Below are 27,110 nucleotides of genomic sequence, written 5' to 3'. Positions count from 1 at the left end.
CAACCATGAAGGGACTTGAACCCTCAATCTTCTGATCCGGACTCAGACGCCTTGTCCATTAGGCCACATGGTCTGGAAGAAGCCCCAGTTCCAGCTGACAGAAGTCTGGTTCTGATCCATCAGATCTCACTAGCAACAGAACCAAACCTTCACGTGTTGCAGCAACAGTTTCCATGTTTGGGAGGATCTTCTGAAGAACAGCTCAGTTCCAGATCACATCATGATGTTTGATGTTTTCTTCATTCCAGGAAATCATCTGAGTCTCCTTTGATCTGTGCTGAGTCAGCACTTTGACTTCTTTTCAACTTTAGATCCATCATTTACAATCAAGGATTTATTGATAAATATTATTTATTGACAGAAAATAAAGAGTAAATGTATTTATCATCCAGCAGTGATTGTGGTGTTTGTAAGTCTTTTATTTTGAAATTCCTCAAGGATGATCATCATGGTGGGATTTCTAGATCTGCATGAACTCATCCTGAATCCAAAAGACACTGGAGCATCAAAGAATCCAACCCATCTCTGCCAACATGAGGCTCTTACTTTGAAAAGTCTCAGACTTCCTGCAGGGAAACAGGCTTTCTGCTGCTGCACTGACAGATGTGCACGAGCTTGAAAGAGCTTCCTGACTGAGGAGCTGCAGACTTTCTCCTGCAGAGCAGCAGCTGACTTCAGCGTCGTCATGGGAACACAGTCTGCTGCTGCTTCTGGAAACGTCTTCAAGGCTGTGGTGGGACTTGTTGGTCTGGAGGACAGATTCTCTGAGCAAATGCTGCTTCAGCTTCAAGCTTCAGCTCTTTTCTTCTGGCAGAGCTTAGAAGAAATGGAAACCTCCTTTGTTCTGACTGTTTGCTCCAAATCCCAGATTCAGGAATTCCTCCAAGAAGTTCAGCTCAGAGATCATCAGCAGAGAAAAGCCTGAAGTTCTGATGGAAAATGACAACAGAACATGATCAATATTATTGATCCACATGGAATCCAGAAGAAACTCTGAGGTGAAGACATGAAGACACAAGCTTCAGAGACATGAGGAGAAGTCAGAGTGGATTCATTCTGGACTTTCTTCTCACATCTTTTCTTCAGAACATCTTAGTCTTTGATCCTTCAAATCTTCTGAAATCTGATCATCCATGGATTGTTTTTGTGGGATCAGATCCAGAGTTGCTGAAAGTTCTGCTGCCCTCTGCTGGTCAAAGTGTCCAAACAGCAGAGGTGTTTCTCTCATTTTATCTTTCAGTCACAAACGCACTGGTTATATTTTATACTATTAAACCTGTTATAAGATATATGAGGCTTTATAGCGGCTGTCTTTACTGCACACAAATTGTGTTTTATGAACAAACTTGTGAAAAAAGTAAACAGTTCAGCTCAACCAGGGCTCCAGACTGCGACTAAATGGTCGCGTTTTGCAACCAAAATTTGAGAGTGTGCGACTGAATTTTATATCCAGTCGCACATGTGCTACCAGTAAATTTGCCTCCCCCACCCTCCGTATTTTTTATACATTAAACATGGAAGGGGCAAGTCAATGATCAATTAAATAATCAATAAGACGCAAACACACACACTCGCATGATGCCTGTGTGTGAGGCGGCCACTGCGTGTGAGAAGAATAGGGAAAGCCACTGTAAATGGCTAAAATGCGTCTAGGGGGAGGGGCCTCGAGATAATCGAGCGCGCATAAACATCTGTGGGAAGGAAACGGAGACAAATATCATCACAACCTGATATATGAGTCTGAGCTATGAGCAAGCGAACTATTGATTCATTCTTCCGACCTGCAGCTAGTGTACCAGTGCCAGAGTGTACAGCAGGGGTCTCAAACTCGCGAAGCAAACCACGATTCTCATGCGCGGCTGTCACTGCAGCACACCGCTTCCGCGGGAGATGGTCAGCTGAGGAGAATAAATGTCCCACACCTACATGCGTGACAGCTAACGGGGCTCTGACATTAAAGACGTGTGAGCGACAACACGATTTTGTCTGAGACACATTTAAAACACGTGGGGAAAATGTAACGATAGATGTGTTAATGATGAACCAGCGCCGCGCCTGGATCGTGGGGGGGGGGGGGGGGGGGGGGGGGGGTCATGAAGGCGAAGCTAAAGCGTGACTGAAGGAGAACAGGAAGTTGTAGTCCTTAACATTCAATTTACTTTTAATATGCCTCTCCCCCTTAGTATGATCTGTAATTTCTGATATTATATGTTTTAAAATTATTTTAAATTTTTTAATGTATGTAGCCTTTTTTTAATCACTTGGCATTTTAAATTATTTTAATTGATCACTGAACTACAAAAACCCATCAGGACACATGTCCCATAATGCATTGTTTTGTAGTCTGTAGGGCAGCTTTCAGTCAGTGCAGTACTAAATTTCCAGCTGTGTTCACGTAGGTTGGCGCCTTGCTCCCACCCCTTTTTGTTTTGATTGACAGGTGATGTTGGAGCAAAAACAAAAATATATGTCTTACATCAGGGGCCTGTTTCAGAAAGGAGGTTCAACCAACTCTGAGGTTGAACTTGAACTCTGAGTTGGTCAATTGGGAGATTAACAACTCTGAGTTTTCTGTTTCAGAGAAGCTGATCCGAGTTAGGTCAATCAACTCTGAGTGGACTGATTCGGAGGTGAGCGTGCGCACCGCGACTATAAGAAGCCATTATCAATGGAGCGCAGATATCACGAGTCACCATGGCAACCGTGAAAAAAAGAGGTCTGCGTATTTTTCGCCAGCTGAACTTGACGTGCTGCTGCAGAGTTACAGTGAATATGAGCACATATTCCAGAAGAAAAGCAACACCGCTGCATCTGCAAAACAGAGACAGTTAGCGTGGGAAAACATAGCTGCTCAAGTTAATGCGCAAGTTTGCATTTAAATCATTGTTATAAAATATTGACTGTAATAACTTTCTAAATAGCGTAAGGAGTGAAATAAAAAATGGTGATATTTAGATCTACTTTTGAAGTGTTATTCCTGGTGTAAATGCATGAAATGCTGCATAGTGTACAGAACCAATCTGGGGGAAAATGCATTTAACGTCGGTAATGTTTACAGGACTTTTTTGTTAACCTTCCCCTCTTGCAAACGTTGGTCAGTTTAATATTAATACATGCAATTGTGTTTTTAAAAGTGAACTTTTGTCTACTGTTGAACCTTTCGCTGCGCGAAGACTTCTCCTTTCTTTTCTTTCGTCTTTCCGACCGTGGTCAGAAGCGCAGGGGAGATTTCCTTCAGGGCCGAAGGGAATTCTCCTTCGGGGTTCACTTCCCGTTGGAAACCCTCAACCTCCAGAGCGGATTAAGAATGACTCCAAAACAGTTATTCTGGGAATGACACCTTCTCTTTATTTAACTAAGTGCTCCGTCCTCCGAACACACAATATATACCACCGCACACACCTCCGCTCCGTGCTCACCCCCCCCCCCCATCTGCACCTGCACTCGCCCCTCCCCTTCTCTCTCGTGGATCGCACCCCGCTCAGCACACACACGCTGCAACACTACCCTTGTATTGATCAAGTGGTATAGGTTTATATGGGATTAAGAAAGTAAGCAGTGCTAGAAAATTGTGTTTCCAAAAAGTAATTGTTACATTAATCTAATTCTATGTCCCTGATTTCATTTTCATGTAGATGCAATCCTGCAGGAATTAAAAGAACATGGCAGCAGCTAAAAATGAAGTATAAAAACATAATTCAATTAGGTCAAATGTGAGCATGTCATGGATGTAGGCTTTGTTGACAATATTTGACATATGAAACATCTACATAGCAATACCTAATGTTGTTTTCATTGTATATATGTAATTGACTGCAACGAAAAACGGTAAAGCTAAAACAAAAACGTATGGGGAAATGACAAGAAATCGAGTCTTCTCAAAATCCTCGTACGAGGTAAATATAATTCTCTACGAATTAATGCAGCCTCCTCGTCTATTGGGTCCTCCAAAAAAGGACAAGCCATTCTTGTCACTTAGACCGTCTCTGTGTGACGGAAATGTGGGCAATGAAGGTTAAAGCGAAAAATACCGCTTTGTCTTTAAAAAGGGGCGGGGCCCGGTAGAAACTTAGAGTTTGGAGAATAAAACCTGCTCCCGACCAGGTTAGGTTCACAGCGTAAGTAACCATGGATACGGACTCCGAGTAGAAGTTACCTCTCTTTCAGAAACGGGTTTGACTTACTCTGCTTTCTCTGGTTTAACAAACCTCCCATTCTGAAACGGAAAACCCAGGGTTTCCCTGATTTCAGGGTTAACGCACTCAGAGTTTACACTTAACCTCCTTTCTGAAACAGGCCCCTGGTGATCTGTGCAGCGTTGCAACCATCTGGGTGATCTCAAATACACTTATTGTGGCGGGGGGGGCTGCTCTCCTGGTTGGGCTGGGCTGCGCTCTCCTTCCCCCCATGCTTCCCTTCTCTCTGGCTCTGGGGGCCTCACGGCGGTCCTGCTGGTCCTGGCCTGGGTGGCGGATTTGGTCGCCCGGGGGGCGGTTGTCCCCTGCCTGCTGCTGTGTCGTTGGGGGGGGGGTTCCGGCTGCCGCTGCTGCTGCGGCGGGGGTCTTGGGGGGTGAGGATGGCTGTGCACTCTCCCTCCTTCTTTTCACGTTCTGCCATCCATTTTAGAAGAACATAAACACTCACCTGAGCACAGGTGTTGGCTCACCTTTGAACTAACAATTTGCATGATTGAATGACTGAAATATTTCACACTAGTTGGTTTAAAGGCATAGGTATGCGTGTTAACACTATCTGTTTTGTGTACATGTTGACATGTGGACATTTTTGCAGCTAGCAGGTGTGTTGATAACATTTGAGTGTGTGTGTGGACAGGCTCCGCCCTTTTTGTACTACATTTGAACCTTACCGTAATGATAAACAACCAGTAAACTTGTTGCTTTATGCTGCTTGATTGTCTTATCCCCCTTCCCCTCCTATTATCACTCTCCTAACCCCCCCCCCTCTCTAACGTCCCTCTCTCTTCTTCCCTCCTTTCCTTTTCCGTCCGGTCCAACACCAAAGATTTTTAAACATGGTTGAAATCAATAAAGTTTGGCCTCAATTACAAAAGGGATTTATTCAGACATACCTCTGGTTTGTATGAAGTTTAATAACCTCTGTAGTTAAAGTAAAATATGTCCAACACAAGAGGCCCTCAGCTCTCATCTGTCTGCCCAGCTGTTGGACAGGACAAGTTTTAAAAAAAAAATGCGCTTATTGTGCATTGGCTGCACCTATTTGGTGTTGCCAACATGAATTTCCATCCCTTAATGTTTACATACATTTAAGTATTGATGTAACTATGAAATGACCGAAAGGTTACTCTGGTAATCACTTTGTTACTAAAAACCTTTTTATGATTCTAAATGTATGGTATTTTCTTTACTATTTGTACTGTCATGACAGCGATGCTGCTGTCAGTTTACCTTGTTGTTGCATCTTCAAAAGTGCAGATTAAAATGTGACACTGAATTTGAAACAGCAATTTCTGCATCTATCATTAAAGTATTTATTAATAGTACAGTGGAAATTAGATTGGGTTAGAATATTGATTTACGGTATGCGCCCCTAAATTTTCTGGTTGTGCCCCTAAAATTTTCAGTTGGGGGCCACTGTGCTCCTAGTGAAAAAAGTTAGTCTGGAGCCCTGTCAACATTAAATATTTCTGCTAAGCAGATGGTGAACATTAGTCCAATAAAAACAGGAAAAACAGTTGTTCTAAAGTGTGATTCTGATTTTTAGATAAATGTGATATTTTTCACAGATATTTAAAAAGAAAAATGCTTCAGTCTCCATTTGGTCTAAAAGTTTTAACATTTATTCTCCTTAAAAGTCATTTTATGCTCACGTCTTTGAATAAATAATTGTTTCACAGTGAATGCAGTCCTTCATATTTAAAGTTCCATGCATATTTGGAACCAAGTGTGGAACATCAATTAATTTACCCTGAACTTTTTTGGAACAGAGTCCAGCTTTGGAACCAGCAGAGAACCAACAAACAGCAGAAACCCACACTGTGGGAAAGACTCCACACTTCTGACTGATGTTCACGTCCACTTTATTATTCACAGTAAAGATTGGAACAGAACACTGAGAACCAAAAAGAACAGAGGAACAGTTCTAATGTCTACTAGAAAATATGAATCACAAGAACACCAGACACAAACACCAGTCTGGTTCTTTATCCAAATCTTCTTGAATAAATTTTTAGGAAAATCCTTTCCTCACTAAATGGTAGAGATGCGGTTCTACTAAGACTATGGATCGTTCCTTAGGTGGCGATCCAATTCAATTCATGAATTAAGCTCAACGTTTCACAGACCGAAACACGATTCTTGCTTTTTAATAGAATATGTTTGTACAGTTACTATAGGTATGTATTTTTACAGGATGTATGAAAAAGTTTAAACTATATGTATTAAATCAGCCTCATTTAGAACCAAAGATCAAAATAAACAAAAGTGATACAAACACAAAGATTTATATAGAAAGAAAGAAATGGGGTTTGTTACTTCAAACAAGTTTCCATCAACATTCTGGTTACGTTCAGCAGTAACATAAACAACAAAAACATAAACCTCAGTCTTGTCACGTTGCACGGTGGTGCAGTGGTTAGCGCTCTTGTCTCAAAGCAAGAAGACCCTCGGTTCAAGTCCTGGTTGGAGGATCTGAAAACAGTAGAGTTTGCATGTTTGTCCCTGTGCATGTGTGAGTTTTCTCTGGGGACTCCAGCTTCCATCCCAAACATGCTTCATAGATCGATTGGTTGGTCTAAATTGTCCCTAGATGTGAATGTGAGAGTGCATGGGCCCTGTGACAGACTGGATGCAGGATGTCCCCTGCCTTCATGACCCCAAAAGGGAACAAACAGCTTAAAAGATGATTCACATGAAAATGTTCTCCACAGTTTCTCCATCCTAAAAGTTCTGCAACACTTTATGTTTTAAAACATTGCATATTCAAGCCGCTTTTCTGAGCTGCAGAATTTGCTTATTCATGGTGATTCCATTAGTTAGTGGATTTAAAAGAATCTTTTTTCACTCAATGGTTACTAGCTCACATGCCTTGACAAATTAAAAACTGAAGTCCCTTCTTTTAGCCTAAAACAATGAAAATATGACAAAAAATCAAAGATGTTTACAAAACATTTCTCATAATAATGTACACACTTTGACAACATAAACATTGTCTTATCAGAAAATACAACAATGGTCAACTAAATAAGTTTTGTCTAAAATAATAAAAAAAAAAAACAATGGCAGGACAAAATGTAGTTAATGCCTCCTTTGAACTGAATTACTACATCAATGCTCTGTGTCATTGAGGCCACCAGCTTGGGGGTAGTCACTGAAAAAGATTTAGGCAATTTTGGCAATATGGGATGGTGCAGAATACAACCAGTCCACCAGTCTGACTGAGATAATTTACCCCTCCAATACCAAAGCAGTCGCTGGCAGGAAGGACACAACACACGTTGTAACCCTTGTGCTATCTTAGATGACCCCATCCTTGCATTGACGTGTTCTCCCTACCATGACAAAGGTGGATAAAGGTGGAAAGATTTCATGTAATCCATGGACACCAGTTAAGATCACAAATCATTGAAGAAAAATTGTTCAGGGCACTGTCTAGTGGGTCTAGATGACCCAACTCCCAATGGTAAAGTGTCTAGGATAGCACAAGGGTTAAACATGATCACTAAATGTTTTTGACATAAAAATTTGTTAGAATGTTCTTTTTTCCTCATCGTTTTATTTAAACTTATACAATAAATTCACTAAATTAAACTAAGGCTTGAAATATTCCAACATTTTTCTTTTTTGTATATAAACAAAAAAAGTTCTTTCTTTTAAAAACAAAAATAAAAAAAATAAAAAACGACCAAATGGCTTTTTCACAATATTTTCCCATATACTGTACAAGTTTTCTGCTCTATGTTTTTCTGTTTTCGTAGTTGAAATTTTTCTGTAAATCCTTTATAAAAAAATGTTTTCGTTAAAAAAGAAAAGCTTCTCACCTGTGTGAGTTCTAATGTATTTTACTAGATTATATTTATGACTGAGCCATTAATCAGCCATAAAAACTATCTCTCACCTGTATGAGTTTTCATGTGTGTTTTTAGAAGAGGTATTCGACTAAAACTGGCATCACATTTATTGCAAGGGAAAGGCTTTTCTCCTGTGTGAGTTCTCATGTGTGATTTGAGATGATGTATACGACTAAAACTTCTATCACATTCTTTATAAGAAAAATGCTTTTCTCCTGTGTGAGTTCTCATGTGTATTTTTAGACTAGATCTGTGACTAAAACTTTTATCACATTCTTTACAAGTAAAAGGCTTTTCTCCTGTGTGAGTTCTCATGTGTAATTTGAGACTAGATAATTGATTAAAACTTTTTTTACATTCTTTACAAGAAAAAGGCTTTTCTCCTGTGTGAGCATTCATGTGCGTTTCTAGACTAGATTTGTGACTAAAACTTGCATCACATTCTTTACAAGAAAAAGGCTTCTCTCCTGTGTGAGTTCTCATGTGTGTTTTGAGATGAGATAATTGACTAAAACTTTTATCACATTCTTTACAAGTAAAAGGCTTTTCTCCTGTGTGAGTTCTCATGTGTAATTTGAGACTAGATAATTGACTAAAACTTTTTTTACATTCTTTACAAGAAAAAGGCTTCTCTCCTGTGTGAGTTCTCATGTGCGTTTCTAGACTAGATCTGTGACTAAAACTTGCATCACATTCTTTACAAGAAAAAGGCTTCTCTCCTGTGTGAGTTCTCATGTGTGTTTTGAGATGAGATATTTGACTAAAACTTTTTTTACATTCTTTACAAGAAAAAGGCTTCTCTCCTGTGTGAGTTCTCATGTGCGTTTCTAGACTAGATCTGTGACTAAAACTTGCATCACATTCTTTACAAGAAAAAGGCTTCTCTCCTGTGTGAGTTCTCATGTGTGTTTTGAGATGAGATATTTGACTAAAACTTTTTTTACATTCTTTACAAGAAAAAGGCTTTTCTCCTGTGTGAGTTGTCCTGTGTTTTTTGAGATTAAATTTATAACTGAAACTTTTTTCACAGTTTTTACAAGAAAATGTCTTCCTTCCTGTTTGAGTTCTCATGTGAAATTTCAACTGAGGCCGCCCACTAAACTTTTTACCACATTTTTTAGATGCACAATATCTTTCATCAGACCCAGTTTGGACATGACTTCTGTCCCTCCTCTTCCTCTGATCTCTGTTCTGTGGGTCTGTCTCTGCATCTGTAGTTGATGTTGATTCTTCATGTTGGTTTCCTCCATCATGACTATCAGTTACATTAAAGCTCTGTTGATTGTTTAGATCTGTTTCACTGTTCTCATCTTCCTCAAAAGTAGGAATCTCCATCAAGGTATCAGTCTCCTGCTTCAGATCAAGCTGATCTTCATCTTGACTGATGCAGAGTTCCCCTGATTCCTCTTTAATCTGTGGTGGTTCTGGTTCCTCTTTAATCTGTTGAAATTGTTGCTCCCCTTGTTCCTCTTCAGTTTGTGAAGGTTCTGGTTCCTCATGTTCCACTCTGAAGTTCCTCTGCTGATTGTTTAGATCTGCTTCACTGTTCTCATCTTCCTCATAAGTAGGAATCTCCATCAAGGTATCAGTCTCCTGCTTCAGATCAATCTGATCTTCATCCTGACTGATGAAGACTTCCCCTGGTTCCTCTTTAGTCTGTGGATGTTCCGGTTCTTCCTGTTCCACTTTAAAGTTCCTCTGCTGGTTGCATTGATCTTCCTCTTCAGTCATCCAATGCTGGGGGAGTGCTGCAGGAATACAAACATAAGAAAAAGCCCTTTTTATACTTTTAAATGAATTTGTGTATTGGCAAACACCAATAAAAGTCGAAAACTGCTCAGTCATATATTTCACACTAGTTCAGGGGTGGGCAAACTACGGCCCGTGGGCTTAATCCGGCTTGCCCCCATGTTTGGTCAGGCCCACTGAACAATATCAGAGGCCCGTGTTTTTTTATCTGCCCACATGATCAAGAAGTGACATTTTATTTCCCCCTTCTGCAGTCTGTGCTCCAACCTGAAACCCTCTAAAATTCCTGTCAAACATAACAGAAGAGAGTCTTCTCTTTCTACGTCGCAGTTCGTCTTTACCGGTTTAGTTTATTTTTTTAGAGCGATTATGCTGCGTTTTTTAAACAGCACCCTGTTCTGTGTCCTGATTGGCTGGAGACCCTGTCAATCAATCTCCTCAGTCCGTGCCGTGTCTCCTGTACAGAAACGCGGAGCTCTTCAGATATACAGAAATCTTTGATCCATCAGATCTTTGTTTTTATTCTAAGATCCTGGACTTAATTTCCATGAAAGTTTGAGATTTCAAACAAGAGAAAAGGATGAAAATGTTCATGTCTGTCTGAGAAAAGTATATTTAGTCAGTGAGGAGTTTTACTGCCATAAACTTCTGTAATCAGACTCCTTGGATTTCAGCGATCACGGTTATGTTTACAACGAAACTCCTGCAATAAAACGAGGGAACTCTGTACTGGTGAAAAGATAACACAGATATATGATTAGCTGCAGCAGAACATGCAGAAATTCTCTTTTTCATAATTACTCAAAGAGGAACAGACGCACAGGACACAGTGCAGCTGCGCAAATCGTGAGAAGTGACGCAGCCCTCAAAGTCTCAGCGGAATTATGACGGGAGAGGATTGACCATCAGAAAACAAGTGGAGGGAGACCAAAGATCCAAACAGTCAGCGTCATAACAAAACCACTCATAGCATCGAGAATTAGAGACCAAAAAAAAGACAAACATCCAGAACAACAGGAACACGGAGGTCAAGGACTGAGCTACCCAGAACAAGAAAACAAGATGGCCGTGGGGAAAAATGCACATAGCAAAATTCAGGTGGCCCAACAGAGACAAATTCTTAATTATACAACCAAAGATTGAATTAAGGACGTGCTGCACAAACACAAGGGATGACATAGTGGCATGCATCAATAAACCAGAGATCCATGGCAGAAATAATACTAAATGGTCATAGGACCATATGTCTTACTTAAACAAAGCGGAATTCTAGATTCGAATACAAGTCGCGACCAGAGAAATGCAAAAGACTGGTGATAATGGAGGAAAATAGAACACAGAGAAAACACCAAGAAGATGCAAAACAAAGGGGAGCCCATAGGATTACACCAAGTCCAGCACAGGACTTCTGAGAAATGTAGTCGAAAACATGACTGATATGACAGGCGAAAGCTAAACTGATACATAACACTTTGAGTGCCACCTAAAGCCAAAAGATGCCACTGGGAGGGATGGTGAGGCCAAACAGTGAGAACATCAGCAATATCAGCAGTACCTCAACGGTTCTGCTATCGGTACTGGAGAAGTTGCTTTTTTTGGGTCCCACAAGATATAAACGTTATCTGCCATAATTAACTCTACAAGTCAGTCAATTTTGCTTTAATTAATGTTTATATTAGTTTCGCTATTCTCTCTGAAGAGGAGAGGTCTGTCTGACTATTTGTGTGCACGGGGGGCGGGGCTGTTGTTTAGACAGTATGCGGGGGGCGCGCACAGGAACGCTGCCAAAGTTTTAGGATGGCGGAAAGAGCTAAACGGTCCAAAATGCTGCGGCTCTCTGTGTTTTTGTAAAATAACCACCATGTTCTCAGAGGGTCGTCGTGCCTTTAACACCGTCAGGTAGTACCGAGCAGGCAGAAGGAAGAGAGCATCATAAGCACACTGAGTGAGCGTGTCTGCAGCTGTGAAAGCCGACAGAGTTGGTGGCGATCTCGCAGGGGACAGGTGAGCGCCCAAAAAAATAAAAAAATCCTTTCATCCCCTTAGACTAAGATCACCCATTTTCGCTTAAAACGAATTAAATTTGCGTCAGGGCGCCCCCACTGTCAACTTGCTGCTACGATGACCGTATGATTCCAGACCACAACCAACAAACTAACAGCTGCTTCCTATTAAAACATAGTTGTCATCCATAAAATTAATGTAATGATTTGGGTTAAATGGATTTCAAGAAAATAAATAAAAAGGAGTCTACATCAAAGTGAATTTGTTTCCATCATCCCACTCATCTTTGCTCTGGTGCTTGACAGACAGAAAAGTCTATTGAAGGTTGTGAAAAATGGACAAAAGATCAAAGGAAAGATCACTCTCATAAAGAATACAAATAATAAAATAAATATCCTGACAGCATTTTGAATCAATACAAGTATTGTCAAATGAACTATCATTATTTATCGGCAAAAACCTTTTTTCTAACACATCTAGTGTTGTGGCTCCCTGTGCTTTCATCTCAGTGGGAAACTGATCCAAATGGCTCTTAGAGAGGTTCAGGTTGCAGACCCCTGGTCTAGCACATCCATGTGCATTCCATGTTTTTATTGGAACATTCTCATGTATAAAGTCAAATGTTTTGTTAAAAAACAATGCTGTTACATAATGACAAAATAAAACACTTTGTGTTCATAATTTGCCATTTTTTATTTATTTGTTTATTTTTCGTCCTCAAAAAGTATCAATAAGACTACCGTTAAAATGCCGGATCGATAAGCAGTATCAATAAGAGTAGTAGTAACCTTAACAATACCCATCCCGAGTCACGAGTAAATCCTGGTGGTCTCTGATTATGCTACACGGTTCCTAGAAGCTTTTCCCCGGCACACCATTACAGCTCCTGCAGTCATGAGAGCGTTAATTCAGTTTTTCTCCAGGGTAGGAATACCTGATGAAATTCTGACAGACCTGGGAACCAACTTCACTTCCTGGTTGATGAAACTTTTCCATCAGCAGCTTGGCATCAGTAGCCGCGGTTACATGGGCAGAATATCTTGATCGGATCAATGGTCGGGTTAAAATTCACCCGTGCACACGGGCACAGAAAACCTTTTTCCGATTAGAACAAACGTTCCCATGGCTCACACTTTCAGTCGGAATGAATCATCTGGGCATGCGCAGTAGTGTAAAATTACCCGGATGCCAAACTAGGTCCCGTTGTAAACAAACCGCTGCCACAGACAGACAGCATGTGCTGCAGCTCCGTAATACGAGACAATCTTCCAAACGTGCTTTTATCAATGTCATGAATATTATGAAGTGTCTGTTCGCTCATCGTTATATTTAATCTATGTGATCAGTGCGTTTTTGTGAATGAAACAGAGCTGGAAGGCTAACACGCGCTAACAACATTAGCCTTTTGATTGACACAAAATCCAGGACCATGCGGGAAAAGCTGTAATCTGCATCTTGGCTGCACGTAAATGTCTGGGAATAACATCAGTCTTTATTTTGTCGGGACACAACTGGAAACACAAATCCTTGTGTTTGTTTCAACGGTTTCTTAGCACCAAGAGGCATTTGTGCTCTGAGCACACACCGCCCCAAAGCCAATGTGTGTGCTGGCGGTCCATGCTCTTCTCAGACGCGGTTCTCCTAAAGCCGGCAGCCGCTAACCCAGAGCGACGGGACGGATCCATGTCTCCCACATATTACATACAACAAAACGCACGCGTAAGAAAGCACCCTCCCCTCAAACACACATTAAAAAATCTGGCTGCTCTGCTCAGACTCTGAGACATGGTTCACTCGGTCCACAGGCACCCGAAACGGGACGCAGAGCTCGGGTGCTGGGTCACGAAGAGCTCCTCCCCCACATCTCCCTCGCCAGCGGGGCGAGAGCAGAGCGGCGCTTTTCACGGGGCCTCCGCAGAGCAGCTGGCCAGTCCCATATGAGCTCCAAAGCTTTCTCTCAGCGAAACACCGTCTATGCATGACGTAACCCAGAGCAGTAGTGACACACGGTCGGAATGAACCGTTTACACGCTCCACGATCGGATAAACAATCGGTATGACCCACCTATCTCCATAGGAAAGAAATTTAGATCTGAACGAGTCTGATCGGGGCAGAGTATTCCGAACGGTGTGTTTACATGACGCATTTTCCTTCCGATCAGGCGTTCATTCCGATTACTTTTGCCCATTTAAACGTGGCTACTGTTCAGAGACTGAAGCATGTGAGATGTGGAAGACATGGCAGGAATAGATAGGAATATGTTACATGGAGTAATGGGTGGAATTAGTAGTATGGCCAGCAAGATATTTAATGATTGCATTGAAGATGAAACTGTATGCACTAAGCTTTAAGCTGAATGTCAAAGAATCAAAGGCAACTCCAAATACCTGAATCTCAGACTCAAATGCAGTATAATGTCAAACTACTTCATTTTGTTTTTCTTTACAACACTGTAAGAAGTAACTATTTCTAGTTAGCTGAATGATCTCAGTAATTTAATTTTATTTAATTTAATTAAGGATCTAAATAGTAAATGTAACTTTGCAACAGTAACAAAAAGCAGAACCTCAAGGCAGTCAGAGCAGAAAAGTAAATGAAACTTCTTAACTATTGATTAGGAACAAATGTGAAATAGCAGTGATTAGAAGCAGCATGAAAACTTCTTAACTAGTGTTACTACTACACTGTAGTGCTCTCTTCAAAACATCTGAAACAGAGTAGAGCAGATTTAAGTTTGATATGCTCTATTTTCAGTCATTGAAAAGTGTAGAAATAAGTGCTAGATGTCACCAGAATGCACCAAATTGCACCATATTAACATTTTCCGGGGGGGGGGGGGGACATGCCCCCGGATCCCCCTAAAGTTGCAAGCACCTGCGGAGCGGCGGGTCCCGCTGTGCGCGGTGTCGGGCCAGTAACTTTCAGGCAGGGCCAGTTACTTTCAAAAACTACTGGCCCTGTGGGCCAGTGCAAATTTCTGGGCTATGTCAACCCCTGTATAAGTTATTATTACATTATGTTGTCAATTAAAGTTTTAAATTTGACAATGTAGTGTGGTACATTGCAAACAAAGGTCAGATATTATATTGCATTAAAGTCTAGTTTAAAAAATGACAATCTGGGCTTTAAAAAGAATAAATGTAAAAATCGAGAATCGAATCGAACAGTGACCTTAGAATCGAAAATGCAATCGAATTGAGGATTTGGAAAATCATGACACACCAATAAATGACAATGCAAAATGTTGTTTTTTTGCATTAGAAATTGCACAGTTTTTATCTGAAAATCCTCATGCTATTCTCTCAGAGCTCTTCTCTACTCTGTAGCTAACACAGCTCCGCTGTTTGTGCTCACAGATCCAGTCTGTCGTCACATCTGTTTTCCCGGCTCCAGCCAGCAGACCTGGCCTGCTCCGGACTCCTGAACCTTATGATATTTTTTATTTTCATGGAGACAATAATTAATAATAAACAATAAATCAGGTCCACTGGTTTTATTGTTCCCTCTGGGGTTAAAGCGGGACAGCAAGCTTTCAAACTCAGCCAGAGAGAGATGGAAAAACACACGTCCTGGTGCGTTCACAGAGCTCCAGTACATAGAAGATTAGAGGCATTCCAAACAACGAGTTATATCACTAGAGGAGACATCAAGTGATGGGAGGAGAGCACCGCCATCTTGGTGAGGTCAAGTTACTGCTGCAGTGCATGCCTGTGAACACATTTTTTGCATAATACCAGTTCATTGTGCGGGTTTCAACTGCCAAAATCAGAGAACTGAGTCCATGAAGGAGGAAGGTATATCCTTTCACAGGTAAGTACTATAATTTTTTTTCTTTTAATGCTGCAGGGGTTTCATTAATCATACACATGTTGACATTCCTGATGCTGCAGGGATGTTATCAACATGCTGCATGATGTACGTATAATTTGCTGTCGACATAAATGTACATTTTATTTTGCTAAACTTGTATACAGCATACTAGGCTATTATAGTAATATAGATTTAAACATTCAGAGACTGAACTTTTCTTGCAGGTTTCCAATGGATTCAGACTTAAGGAAAAAGTGGATCTTACATGTCAAAGAGGTCTAAAACTCCTAAATGTTTACAATTTTTTTTAAATTCTTTGTAATATTTTTTTATTTGTTAGAAATCCTGCAACACTGCATTTTCATTGAAGTTTGAGCTTTTAAGGCTGACTGTTTCTCTTCTTTAACAACAACAAATGATGTCTCTATATATATATATTATATATATAAATATAATATATTTACATATATGTATAAAAATATATGAATTTAAAATATATATATAGTATATAAAAGCTACTTAGGCCGCCTTTACACTGCATAGTTCAAGTGACCCAATTCCGATTTTTTTCCTCTCTTGTGGCACAGATCGGATATGATCGGTGAACGTGTAAGCAGGACAAAAGCGCATGGATTCCGTTTTTCTCAGATCGGATACAGGCCCCTCTCTCATATGTGGAAATAAATCGGAAACAAATCGGATACGTGCATTTGCGTGTGCCATGTAAGCAGACAAATCGGATATTCCCCAGTAAATGCGAGTCGAACGTCAGTGACGTCTATTCAGGACGCCACCAACTGAGATCACATGACTTATTAAGGTGCTTTTGTGTGAAAATCTCCCGTGCATTTCTGACCATGGTCGGAAAAGAGAAGTCATCGCGCAGGAAAGGTTCAACACTTGGATCAAACTGTTAGTACATCACGTCTGCAAACACTTCTCATTCAAAACTCAGAGAGAGCCGAGAAACCCTCCTTCTTTTCCTCCCCCGTGCATCCCCTCAGGAGCGCCCAAGGCAACGCCTCCTTCCGTCGCCGCTTTGCCTCCATGACAACCGCAGTCACAAAAGTCTGAAGTAGGGCTGGGCGATATGGCCTAAAAATCTCCGATTTTATTTTTTTTAATTCGATTTCCGATTTTTTCCCGATTTTCCCCCCCCCACCCTTCTTAAGGAAAGCAATAAGTACAAAGGGCAGACAAGTTCAAGCAAATGTTGCTTTTATTTAATCAAACCCAAGACAAATGTAACTCCCATTTCTGGGATGAATAATAAATAAATGAACACGCTCTTGGAATCAAAGTTAAGTATAAGATTTTTCTTCTTACTCCCTTTTTGGACTTGTGTTTAAATAATTGTGTCTTGTTTTATATAACTTTTGTCTTGTTTTTGTCTAATTTAGATTTATTAGATTAGATTAAGTCTAGAGTAGCACCGTTTTCTAAAGGATTATCAATACAGCTCATATCTGGGGTTTTTAATTAAAGTTTTTAATTAAATTAATAAACCCCGTCTTATCCACGGAGATGATGATGATCATGAAGCAGCAGGAGTCACGGTCAGGATGACGGTAATAGAAGAAGGTTTCCCCAAGATTAAATGCTATGGACTCTTTATTAACCCATTCTGGAGAATCTAAGGATCAGAACAGGGAGGAGGAGGATGATCGCCTCGGGTCCCCCGCGCTTGAGCACGGTCGGAAAGGGGAGAAAGAAAAAAAAGTTATCGCGGGAAAGGTTCAACACCACGCTCTGCCATTTAGCTGGAATTTTTTTCAAAAACCGTCCAGTTGCGATAAGAGCCCCCGAGTTTGGCCTGAAAAGAGCGATCAGCCCAAATATTAATCCAATCAGTGACCTCCCTTCCCTTCCACTGACTGGTCTCAGCAGCATCGTCCACCATGGTTGATGTTTACGTTCTCGTTCCCGCCTACTTCAACGCAAAATGATGACATTTGTTGCGTGTCGATGACGTACTGTTCGGAATCAAGTCGCCTGGCCGGTCAGACGGCGGTCGCAATTGAAAAGCACGGCTACAATTCGGAATCAGGACGGCAAACCCACGGGGCCTGGGTCGCAATTGAAAATATCGGATCTGTGTCGTTCAGACTGTCATGAAAAGATCGGAATTGGGCCGCTTAGGGGCAAAAAATTCGGAATTGGGTCGTTTCAGCCTGCAGTGTGAACGTAGCCTTTGACTCCGATGGGCTTTAGGCAGGGTGGGGGGTCTATTCCTCCACGTCTGTAACAGTAAACCCAGACCAGTTCCGAACAACAGATGATTTTATTCCTTTGTTGGGAACAAACTTCCCACTGTCACCGGTAGCCCTGCTGTCGCTAGCTGCTTTGTGTGCCGATTGTCGCGTGTCACCGTGTGACACTAACGCTACGGAAGCTCTGGGGAGCCAAAAATGCGCCAATAAAAACTCGATTTAGTTATTTTTGAAATCGCCCGTAACAAAAAATTCGAATTAATTCATTTGATCGATTTATCGACCAGGCCTAGTCTGAAGGATGTCCGCGGAATGCGGAAATGCTGCTACGTAGTCCTCAGAACGTCTACGTTTGATAGTTTCAGCATTGTATAGTGTAAATGCAAAAATCAGATACGGGTCACTTTTAAAAGATGATGTAAGCGAGTCGTCAAAAAAAAAAAATCGGATATAGTCAGAAAATCGGATATGAGCATCAAGACCTGCAGTGTAAAGGCGGCCTTAGACACCTCTAAAAGCAATAGAAATCATTGTCATGTGGGTGTTGTCGACCTCACCAAGATGGCGTCGCGCTCCGCCACCATCGGCCAGGCTTCTAAAATGGGCGTGTCTCCTCTACTGATATGACTCTTTGATTCCAACAGCCTCCCAGCCCAACGTAGTCCGCTACTATATTTTCATGAGAAAAAAATAAACGCAGAACCAACCTTAAAACCTTCAATAGCCCATTTTTATCCGCAAATTTAGAACCAAAAATCGACCAAATCTGGTAACACTGTGGATGTGTTGAGGTGCATACTCCCCCCTAGTGTTGAGGTGCATGCTTTGCACCGTCACGTTCACTGATGCATCTTCCATCAATGTAGTCAGGGTGCTGCTTATGTCTGAGTAAAGGAGTAGCCAATCACAAATGTGTCTCCGCCTTTTCTGGTTTGATTGTCAATTCTGCTGAAAAGGCTCCAGGGCTCGACATAGCCATTTGTCCGCTGGCCCGGTCCTGTTTTTCGAGCAGTGCGGACCACAAGACTTTACTTTTCACTTGTCCGCTCGGGCCACTAAAACATCTAACGGTTTACATATTCTTCACCTTCTTCAATAAAGTAAATTTTGCGAAAACGTGTAGATTTACCTCGTCTTCATAATTTAGTTTTTCTGCTAGTCCTGTGTTCAGACTTCAAGGGTTTCTATGGGAAACCTTTGATCACTTCTCCTTCTCTCCCGCCTGCGCGCGTGCGGCTTTCACTGCCGAGCACCACGCGGCACGCGCTCACTACTTTTTTTTTCAAACTTTATTGAATGTAACAATTCAATACAAAACAATGTTAAACAGCAACAACGAAGGCACAAGCCAGTGGGTTATTATTACATTTGATTATAAATCCGACACCGTCACTGAAGAGAGACTGAAGCATGTCAGAGATGTGGAAGACATGGCAGGAATAGATAGGAATATGTTAGTAGTTATTAATTAGTAGTATGGACAGCAAGATATTTAATGAATGCATTGAAGATGAAACTGTATGCACTAAGCTTTAAGCTGAATGTCAAAGAATCAAAGGCAACTCCAAATACCTGAATCTCAGACTCAAATGCAGTAGAATGTTAAACTACTTAATTTTGTTTTTCTTTACAACACTGTAAGCAGTAAGTATTTCTAGTTAGCTGAATGATCTCAGTTAGACCTGCACAATATGAGGAAAACTCGCGATATGCGATATCAGAGATTAAAATTGCGATAACGATATAATTTGCGGTATATAAACAAACAGCAAAATAACCAAATAACCATTCCCAGTTTAAAAATTATACTCCAAATGACCCACGTTGACATAGGTTACAAACATCTAACATAACAGGGCTCCATCTGATTGGTCAACAATGTGAAGGCGTCCATCCGATTGGTCAAATGCATTGAGGGATTTATTTGATTCGTTAAATGGTTCAAGCTGCCATTAGATTGTTTTAACACATTTAAGGTTTATGATTTATTGCGATATTTGCCGTTAAAAGCACCATGAAAACTTCTGAACTAGTGTTACCTACTACACTGCAGTGCTCTCTTCAAAACATCTGAAACAGACTAGAGCAGATTTAAGTTTGATATGGTCTATTTTCAGTCATTGAAAAGTGTAGAAATAAGTGATGTCACCAGAATGCACCAAATTGCACCATATTAATAGTTTCCGGGGGGGCATGCCCCCGGACCCCCCTAAAGTTGCAAGCACCTGCGAAGCGGCGGGTCCCGCTATGCGCGGTGTCGGGCCAGTAACTTTCAGGCAGGGCCAGTAAGTTTCAAAAACTACTGGCCCTGTGGGCCAGTGCAAATTTCTGGGCTATGTCAACCCCTGGGCTCATTATGAAATAAATAAGTCATTCTGAAAAACAGCAACATGAAATAAAAAAGATACTTAGGAAAATATTGATTTGGAGATCTGAGTTTCTGTAGATCTTTCACAATTTCATGATTTTTTGATATATTGATGAGAGATTTATTGTGATTGTGTATTTGCATGAGGTCATATTTATTTATTCAATTATGAACAGTTTGGGACTCCATACATGATTGGTCCAAAATGCTTAACAGCTCTAAAAGATACCGAAGCCAACAACATAATGTTCTGATATAATCTTTGTTGACAATAATAACAACAAATCCAATTGCCATTTTGAGCCAGGAAACAGTGATTAGTCAGGCGGTCTGAGTCACGTTTTTAGGGCAACCAGTTGCCAATCATGATAAGCTAGTTCCCATCACTGAAAGCTGCTCAGAAGAAGCTGTCAATCAAACATTCGAGGTGGGGCCAGTGGGCACCACACCTTTTACCGGGGCATCTGATTGGTCAATTTATAACTTGAATAACTAGCACTAGAGAAAAAAAAAACTTTATTATATTAAGAAAAATGTTTCACAGCAAGAATGGTAATTCTATTTAGAATGAGTCACAGCTGCATGTTTATTTATAGACAGCAGCTACTTCCTATTTGGAACCCGGGGGCTGAGGGGCGGGGTGCTCTACTGTCCAGTGATGATATAGTCTATGCTTTTTAGCATAGACCCCTTTTAGACAGCTCCTCGTGGTTTGACTACTAACTAATAAACAGTGTTGGGGGTAATGAATTACATAGTAACAGTACTTACTAACAGTAGTTACTTTGGTCAGTAATGGAGTATTTCAGATCACAGGCTCCGTAGATAAAAGGTCCAGAGTTTTTGAAGTGTGGTGTAAGCATTTGGAATAAGAGCTGTCACTATCAGTGAATCAAGGCATCATTAGGCTGAAAAACAAAGGAAAACCATGAGAGAGATAGCAAAAATATTAGGTGTGACCAAAATGACTGTTTGGAACATTCTTAAAAAGAAAGAACGCACAGGGGAGCTCAGCAACGCCAAACGACCCGGGAGACCACCGAAAACAACTGTGATGGATGAAGGAATAATTCTGTTCCTGGTGAAGAAAACTCCCTAAACAGAGGGTTTATCACTAGATGTAAAACCTTAGTGAGCCTCAAAAACAGGAAGGCCAGACTAGAGTTGGCCAAACAACATCTAAAACAGTCTTCACAGTTCTGAAACAACATCCTATGGACAGATGAGACCAAGATCAACTTGTACCAGAGTCATGGAAAGAGAAGAGAATGGAGAAGGAAAGGAACTGCTCATGATCCAAAGCATACAATCTCATCAGTGAAGCATGGTGGTGGTAATGTCATGGCGTGGGCATGTATGGCTGCTAATGGAACTGGTTCTCTTGTATTTAATGATTATGTTGCTGCTGGCAAAAGCAGAAGGATGAGTTCTGAAGTGTTTCGGGCAATATTCTCTATGGAAGCATTTGTGTACAATAATTTAAAAAAAAAAAAAAAAAACTGGAAATGCTTTTTTGATTTTCAAAATGAAGCTGCATTTGTTGACTCAAAAGTAACAAGAAAAAGAAATCCACTAAACCGCTTCTTCTTGTTCTTCTTCTACACCACTCATTTTGTCACTTAATTAAAATGATAATGAAAATAGTATTTGACATTTAATTTTCAAAAAGTTCTCTTGTAAATGTGTAGCAAAATTCAGTTAGACATGTCTAACTTGAAAATTATAATAAATTAAGAGAATTGCTTTTTCATTTTCTACTTAAAAATTGCTTCTTCTGTGTCATAATTAAAACACAAATGCAAAGAGGGGATTGCATTTTCGTTTTCACATCCACCCTGCGAATAGTGTTGCAAAACACAATTTCAGTTAGCATTTACAGGAGGGAGGCGGAGCGATGATGTCAGTGTGTGTTAGTCCAACCGGCAAACGCCAAAGTTTAGCATGGTGAAATCTGCTAGAGCCGTTCATGGGGCTATAGCTGTTGTGGAACAGCAACATCAGTGGGAAGCTGCAGTAGACTATATTCTAAATGTGCTTTTATTAGTTATGATTATTATTAAGGACCTGCTCGCTCATAATTTTTTTAATCTGTGCGGCCAGTGCTGCTTTCTTGGCAGCAAGAAGGGTTAGCATCAGGCTAATACGTGCTAAAAACATTAGCCGTGGAGGAACACATCTTGTTTGTTTCATTTCAAATCCAAAAATGCTGACAATGAGTCGCTGTCCCAATATTTATGGACCTGACTGTACATTTATTCTGTTGTATTTGAATGCACCACAGTTAAGGGACACTTTGATTGATCAATATGCATTATGGGACATGAATGATGCATGATGGAATACGTAGCATGTAGCCCTCAGATGTAAAGTTATTGCTAACTCCTAACGAGTATGTTCATAAAAGACAAGTTACCTCAGCACGTCCTGAATATTAATATTCCTGCTCAACCCTAAAGTACAACACCCAATACTGCAGACGCCCTCAGTCTGCCGGCCAGATGCCCGGATGCCTTCATGACAAACAAAAGAGCTCCAAGGCCAGAGCTTCGGAGCTCGCCCACGGCCAGCTGGACAAACATAGCTCACACCGCAGCCAGCCGGAGCTCGTTTGCTTGGTTTCTGGAATGAAATAGAAATACTTAAATATATTTTCTCAACAACAGCAAGCCTCATCAATGAACCAATAACACCAGAGTGAAATCTCAATCATTTCATTCATTAGATGCTAAATGACTGGCGTAACCAAAAAAAACAGCTGTGCAGTCAAAAACATGTGCAACACTCGTGTGCACTCATTCACGGGGTTAGATTAAAAATAGATTCATTAAATTACTTAATAACGGGTAGTGACTGATTATCGCACAAAGAATTTATCTCATGACAGATCTAATAACACTGTCACTGGGCTGCATTTACACTGCAGGTCTTGATGCCCATATCCGAATTTCTGACTATATCCGATTTCTTTGACGACCCGCTTACATCATCTTTTAAAATTGACCCGTATCCGATTTTTGCATTTACACTATGCAATGCTGAAACTATCAAACGTAGACGTTCTGAGGACTACATAGCAGAATTTCCACCTTACGCGGACCTCTTTCGGACTTTTGTGACTGCGGTTGTCATGGAGGCAGCGCAGCAACAAAGGAGGCGTTGCCTTGGGCGCTCCAGAAGGGAGAGGAAAAAGTTTGATCAGTTTTGAAATAAGTGTTTGATCCAAGTGTTGAACCTTTCCTGCGCGATGACTTCTCTTTTTCCGACCGTGGTCAGAAATGCACGGGAGATTTTCTCCAGGGCCAAAGGCGGATTCTCCTTCGGGGGTTCACTTTCCCGTTCAGAACCCTCAGCCTCCAGAGTGTGTTAAGAAAGACTCCAAAACTTTTGGGGGAAACACTTTGTTTTTAATTTACGGTTCTCCGACTCTCCCCCGCTCCGCGCTCGCGCTCACACACACACACGCAAAGAAATAAACGGCTTCTAGCCTGTTCCATAGCAACGGTGTCCCGCTTGATTAGTTACCGTTTGCGTCCCGTCCGGGACCGGACCGGAAATAACAGCGGTTTCTGACTACGGTCTGAAGCCTGAGGCTGAACGGTAACATGCTGACAGCAAAATAAGTGCACAAAAGCACCTTAAGTCATGTGATTAGGGTGAACCGCGGTGTAATGAGGTCATCACCGCATCTTTTTTTTAAACTTTTTTTTTTTGAAAGTTTTGCATATGGTGCGTGATTGGAACTATAATAAACATGGTAAACACATTCATCTTTGCCGATAATTTACTTTCTCTGCTAGTCCTGTGTTCAGACTTCAACAGACTTCAAGGGTTTCTATGGGAAACCTTTTATCACTCTTCTCCTTCTCTCCTCATTGAACCCACCTGTGCGGCGGCACTGCTGTCACTGTCTCTTAGCCCTTGTGCTATCTTAGATGACCCCACCCTTACATTGACGTGTTCTCCCTACCATGACAAAGGTGGATAAAGGTGGAAAGATTTCATGGAATCCATGGACACCAGTGAAGATCACAATCATTGAAGAAAAAATGTTCAGCGCACTGTCTAGTGGGTCTAGATGACCCAACTCCCAATAAAGTGCCTAGGATAGCACAAGGGTTAGAAGTACGCGGCACGTGCGCACTCTACTTACACACGTGCGCTGTTTCAGAAACACACACACATCCTCATTCTACAAAAGAAGTTTCTGTCTTGCGAGGAAATACGACAAATTTACTGCGTTCTAATTATTAATTTACAAGCTGCGTGCGTTCTTGAGTGCGTGACACGGCCGCCAGCCGGAGGATTTTGTGTCGGGGGGGGGGGGGGGGGGGGTATATTACTGTTCTCACTCTGTAACACACGAAACATGGACTCGCGCTGTTAGATTTCCATGAATATCACAACATTATTTTGTTTGGGAACTATTTTGTGCAACGCACAGCTAGAGAGCAGAAGAATCAACACGCACCACAAACACACGTCACAGCTCAAATGGCTTCTCTCTTCCTTTGTTGAAGCTAACATACCTATGTGGTGTAGCTGCAGCTGTGGTTTCCAGATGACATCCAGCAGTCTGCGCTGACGACAGAGCTCCTGCTCGTACTGGACGATGGTTCCTTCACAGAGTCTGCAGATTTCTTCAGCAGCAGCAGCTAGTCGCTCGCTGATCAACTATCTCAGAGACTGAAGGGAAGACATGGTTCCTGCTCCGATCTTCAGCTCCAACTCCCACAAACACCGCCGTCCTCTTCACTGCAGCTCCGATCGATCATCTGCTAGTCTCACAATCACAGCAATCCACGTTGTCTTTCCGTTCAACACTTCTTCACTCATTTACGACACTTTGGAAAATGCTGAGAGTTCCCACACGAACCACGTATCGACCTTTCTGTCCATAAACCTCACAAACGTCCCAACTAAACACAGCTGACCTCTCAACACAAGCTAACGCTGCTAGCGCCTCGTGCTGTTCTTCTTCTTTGTTTGGCTAACAGCGTCATGGTGCTTTAGAGCCACCAGCTGGTCTGGAGTGTTGTCTGTCGCTCACATAATGAAGTCGATGGCGGGGGAAAATTGCTTTTTTTTCAACTTTACTGGCAAATAAAACAGAAAGTGGCAGTTTTCATTAACACAATTATGCTGTGACTAATATTTTTCGATCAGAAAAGGAGCAACCTAAATGGAGAAGGGGGAACGGGACGTGACTTCCGGTTCCGGCTATTGATGTTAGTCGCCAGTTGGTCGTCTGCAGCCAAGGTCTTCTATTTAACCGAAAGAAAACGAAGAGTAATATATTTCCTGGACAACACAGGTCCTCACGAACTGATATATGAAATTATCTGTAAATTACGACATAAACTATTGGTAGGAAAAGTGACGTCAAATCCTTTCAGGGTTTTTGGAAAAAAACAGTTATAATATAAAAAAAAAATAATATATATAAATATATTCAACAAATTTCCCACGAATGGGATCAAATAAAGTAATTCTGATTATCCATCCAATTTACTTTGTTTATTTTTAGTGTCATCAAATTTTGAACAATTTTAAAATTAAAATCCACATTTGGATCAGGCGTCTTCATCAGAGCACAACTCATGTTTCCAGGACTGTGACTCACCAATAGATCCTCATTTCCTTTACACAATCTGTTTCCATCATTTGGATTTTTCATAAAAACTGCAGTTAGAAAAGAATTGTTGCCCCAAAATGTCCAGTTTGAATAGTCTACAGTTTGTTGTGTGTGGTTGCTAGGTAACAGGGTCTTTAATGTCTATGATGTCATGGTGGCTTTCAGAGTTGAACTCCTGAATATGACGGTAAACATTTGGATTGAACAAAAATGGGATTGAAGCTCATGCTAAATCCTGATCTCAATGCTGAAAAAACCTCCTCCTAGATTCTGGTTGTTTGGAGAAGTCCTCCTCTTCCAAGAATTCCTGAAAAAAGCCCTCATTTCTCCTGACCATCTTCAAAGCCACTTTCTGCTTTAGTTTAGTCCAAACTTGCTTTATGCTGACAACATTTACAGCTTGAATCCATCTGAAGAATCCAAGGAAACAAACCAATCTAAGTCTGCATTCATGCCACTTCAGAACCAACAAAGCATGTTTCCAGGACGCTGACTTACCAATAGAACTTGGGATTTCCTTTGCAGAATCCTTCTCCGTGTGTTTTCCTTTGTTTTTCTCCCCAAAACCTAAAGCAGAGATTTTTGCTGAGCTGCAGAACAAACGTCTGACTGCTTTAACCGCTGTTGATGGTTTGTTGTGTTTCCCTCTATAGCTGCTATGGTCTTGGTATGGTTGCTAGGTAACGCTGTCTTTGATGATGATGATGTCAGAGTGGCCTCTAGAATGGACTATTTTCTTGTTTCATGTTGATTTATTTGACTGTTGTGTTAATAATATCAACAGTTCTCTGTCGCCCTCTGGTGGTTCATCAGAGAAGCCAAACTTCCAAAGAAAGTGAATCAATAAACATGAGCTAATTCTTGATGCAGGTTTGAAAACACAGATGGAAAACAGTTTCAATACAAATATTAGTCAATGTTTCCTTGAATGGAACAATTTCAGGATTTGTTGTCATAAAGTTGTGAAAAACTGTCTTGTAAAGTGTGTGGTGACGGTCCACTGTGGAAAATGACTGTTTGTGGAACATTGAGATGTGCTCAGTGATTTTGGTTTAGGACACTTTGGTTTCATTTCAAACGTTGCTTTCTCCTAAATCTACAAACTCTCTCCACAAACTGTCTCCTAACTCTCAGGGATTCCTGCTGCTGGCAAAACTCACGGCTCAAGGAACCACTTCATGAATCAGTCACGCTTTGGAATGAACTTTATTGAACAACATGTCATGGTCTGGAAGAAGCCCCAGTTCCAGCTGACAGAAGTCTGGTTCTGATCCATCAGATCTCACTAG

At 41.1% G+C, this 27,110-nt stretch overlaps 1 protein-coding gene and 1 non-coding gene across 5 annotated transcripts; both read right to left on the bottom strand.

The window, feature by feature from the left end:
* trnar-ccg (transfer RNA arginine (anticodon CCG)) lies at positions 1–73 on the bottom strand. The gene has a single exon. It is a non-coding gene; the product is annotated as a tRNA-Arg (tRNA).
* A 5,968-nt stretch (positions 74–6,041) lies between these two features.
* LOC144987276 (uncharacterized) lies at positions 6,042–25,818 on the bottom strand. Of its 4 annotated transcripts, XM_078936603.1 has the most exons (3): positions 24,716–25,818; positions 20,961–21,097; positions 6,042–9,795 (listed from the first exon to the last, which is right to left on the bottom strand). In XM_078936603.1, the coding sequence occupies exon 3, from the start codon at positions 9,776–9,778 to the stop codon at positions 8,084–8,086; it is 1,695 nt and encodes a 564-aa protein (XP_078792729.1). In that variant the 5' UTR covers positions 9,779–9,795; positions 20,961–21,097; positions 24,716–25,818; the 3' UTR covers positions 6,042–8,083. The 4 variants fall into 4 exon arrangements, 3 of the variants coding, with proteins under 3 accessions (XP_078792729.1, XP_078792727.1, XP_078792731.1); XR_013651153.1 differs by lacking the exons at positions 20,961–21,097; positions 24,716–25,818 and having other exon boundaries at positions 6,042–6,305; positions 6,819–14,540; XM_078936601.1 differs by lacking the exon at positions 20,961–21,097.
* Between the last annotated feature and the right edge of the window lie 1,292 nt (positions 25,819–27,110).

This window comes from Oryzias latipes, chromosome 2, assembly GCF_053564925.1.
Source record: "Oryzias latipes strain Hd-rR chromosome 2, Olatipes_Hd-rR_3.1".
Lineage (NCBI taxonomy): Eukaryota > Metazoa > Chordata > Actinopteri > Beloniformes > Adrianichthyidae > Oryzias > Oryzias latipes.
Note: the sequence above shows the minus strand (reverse complement) of the source record. Positions and strands in the feature narration are given on the sequence as shown.

What these genes read in the sequence shown, in the direction of transcription:
- LOC144987276 (XM_078936603.1), bottom strand. Translation starts at nt 9,778, where the DNA reads ATGACTGAAGAGGAAGATCAATGCAACCAGCAGAGGAACTTTAAAGTG.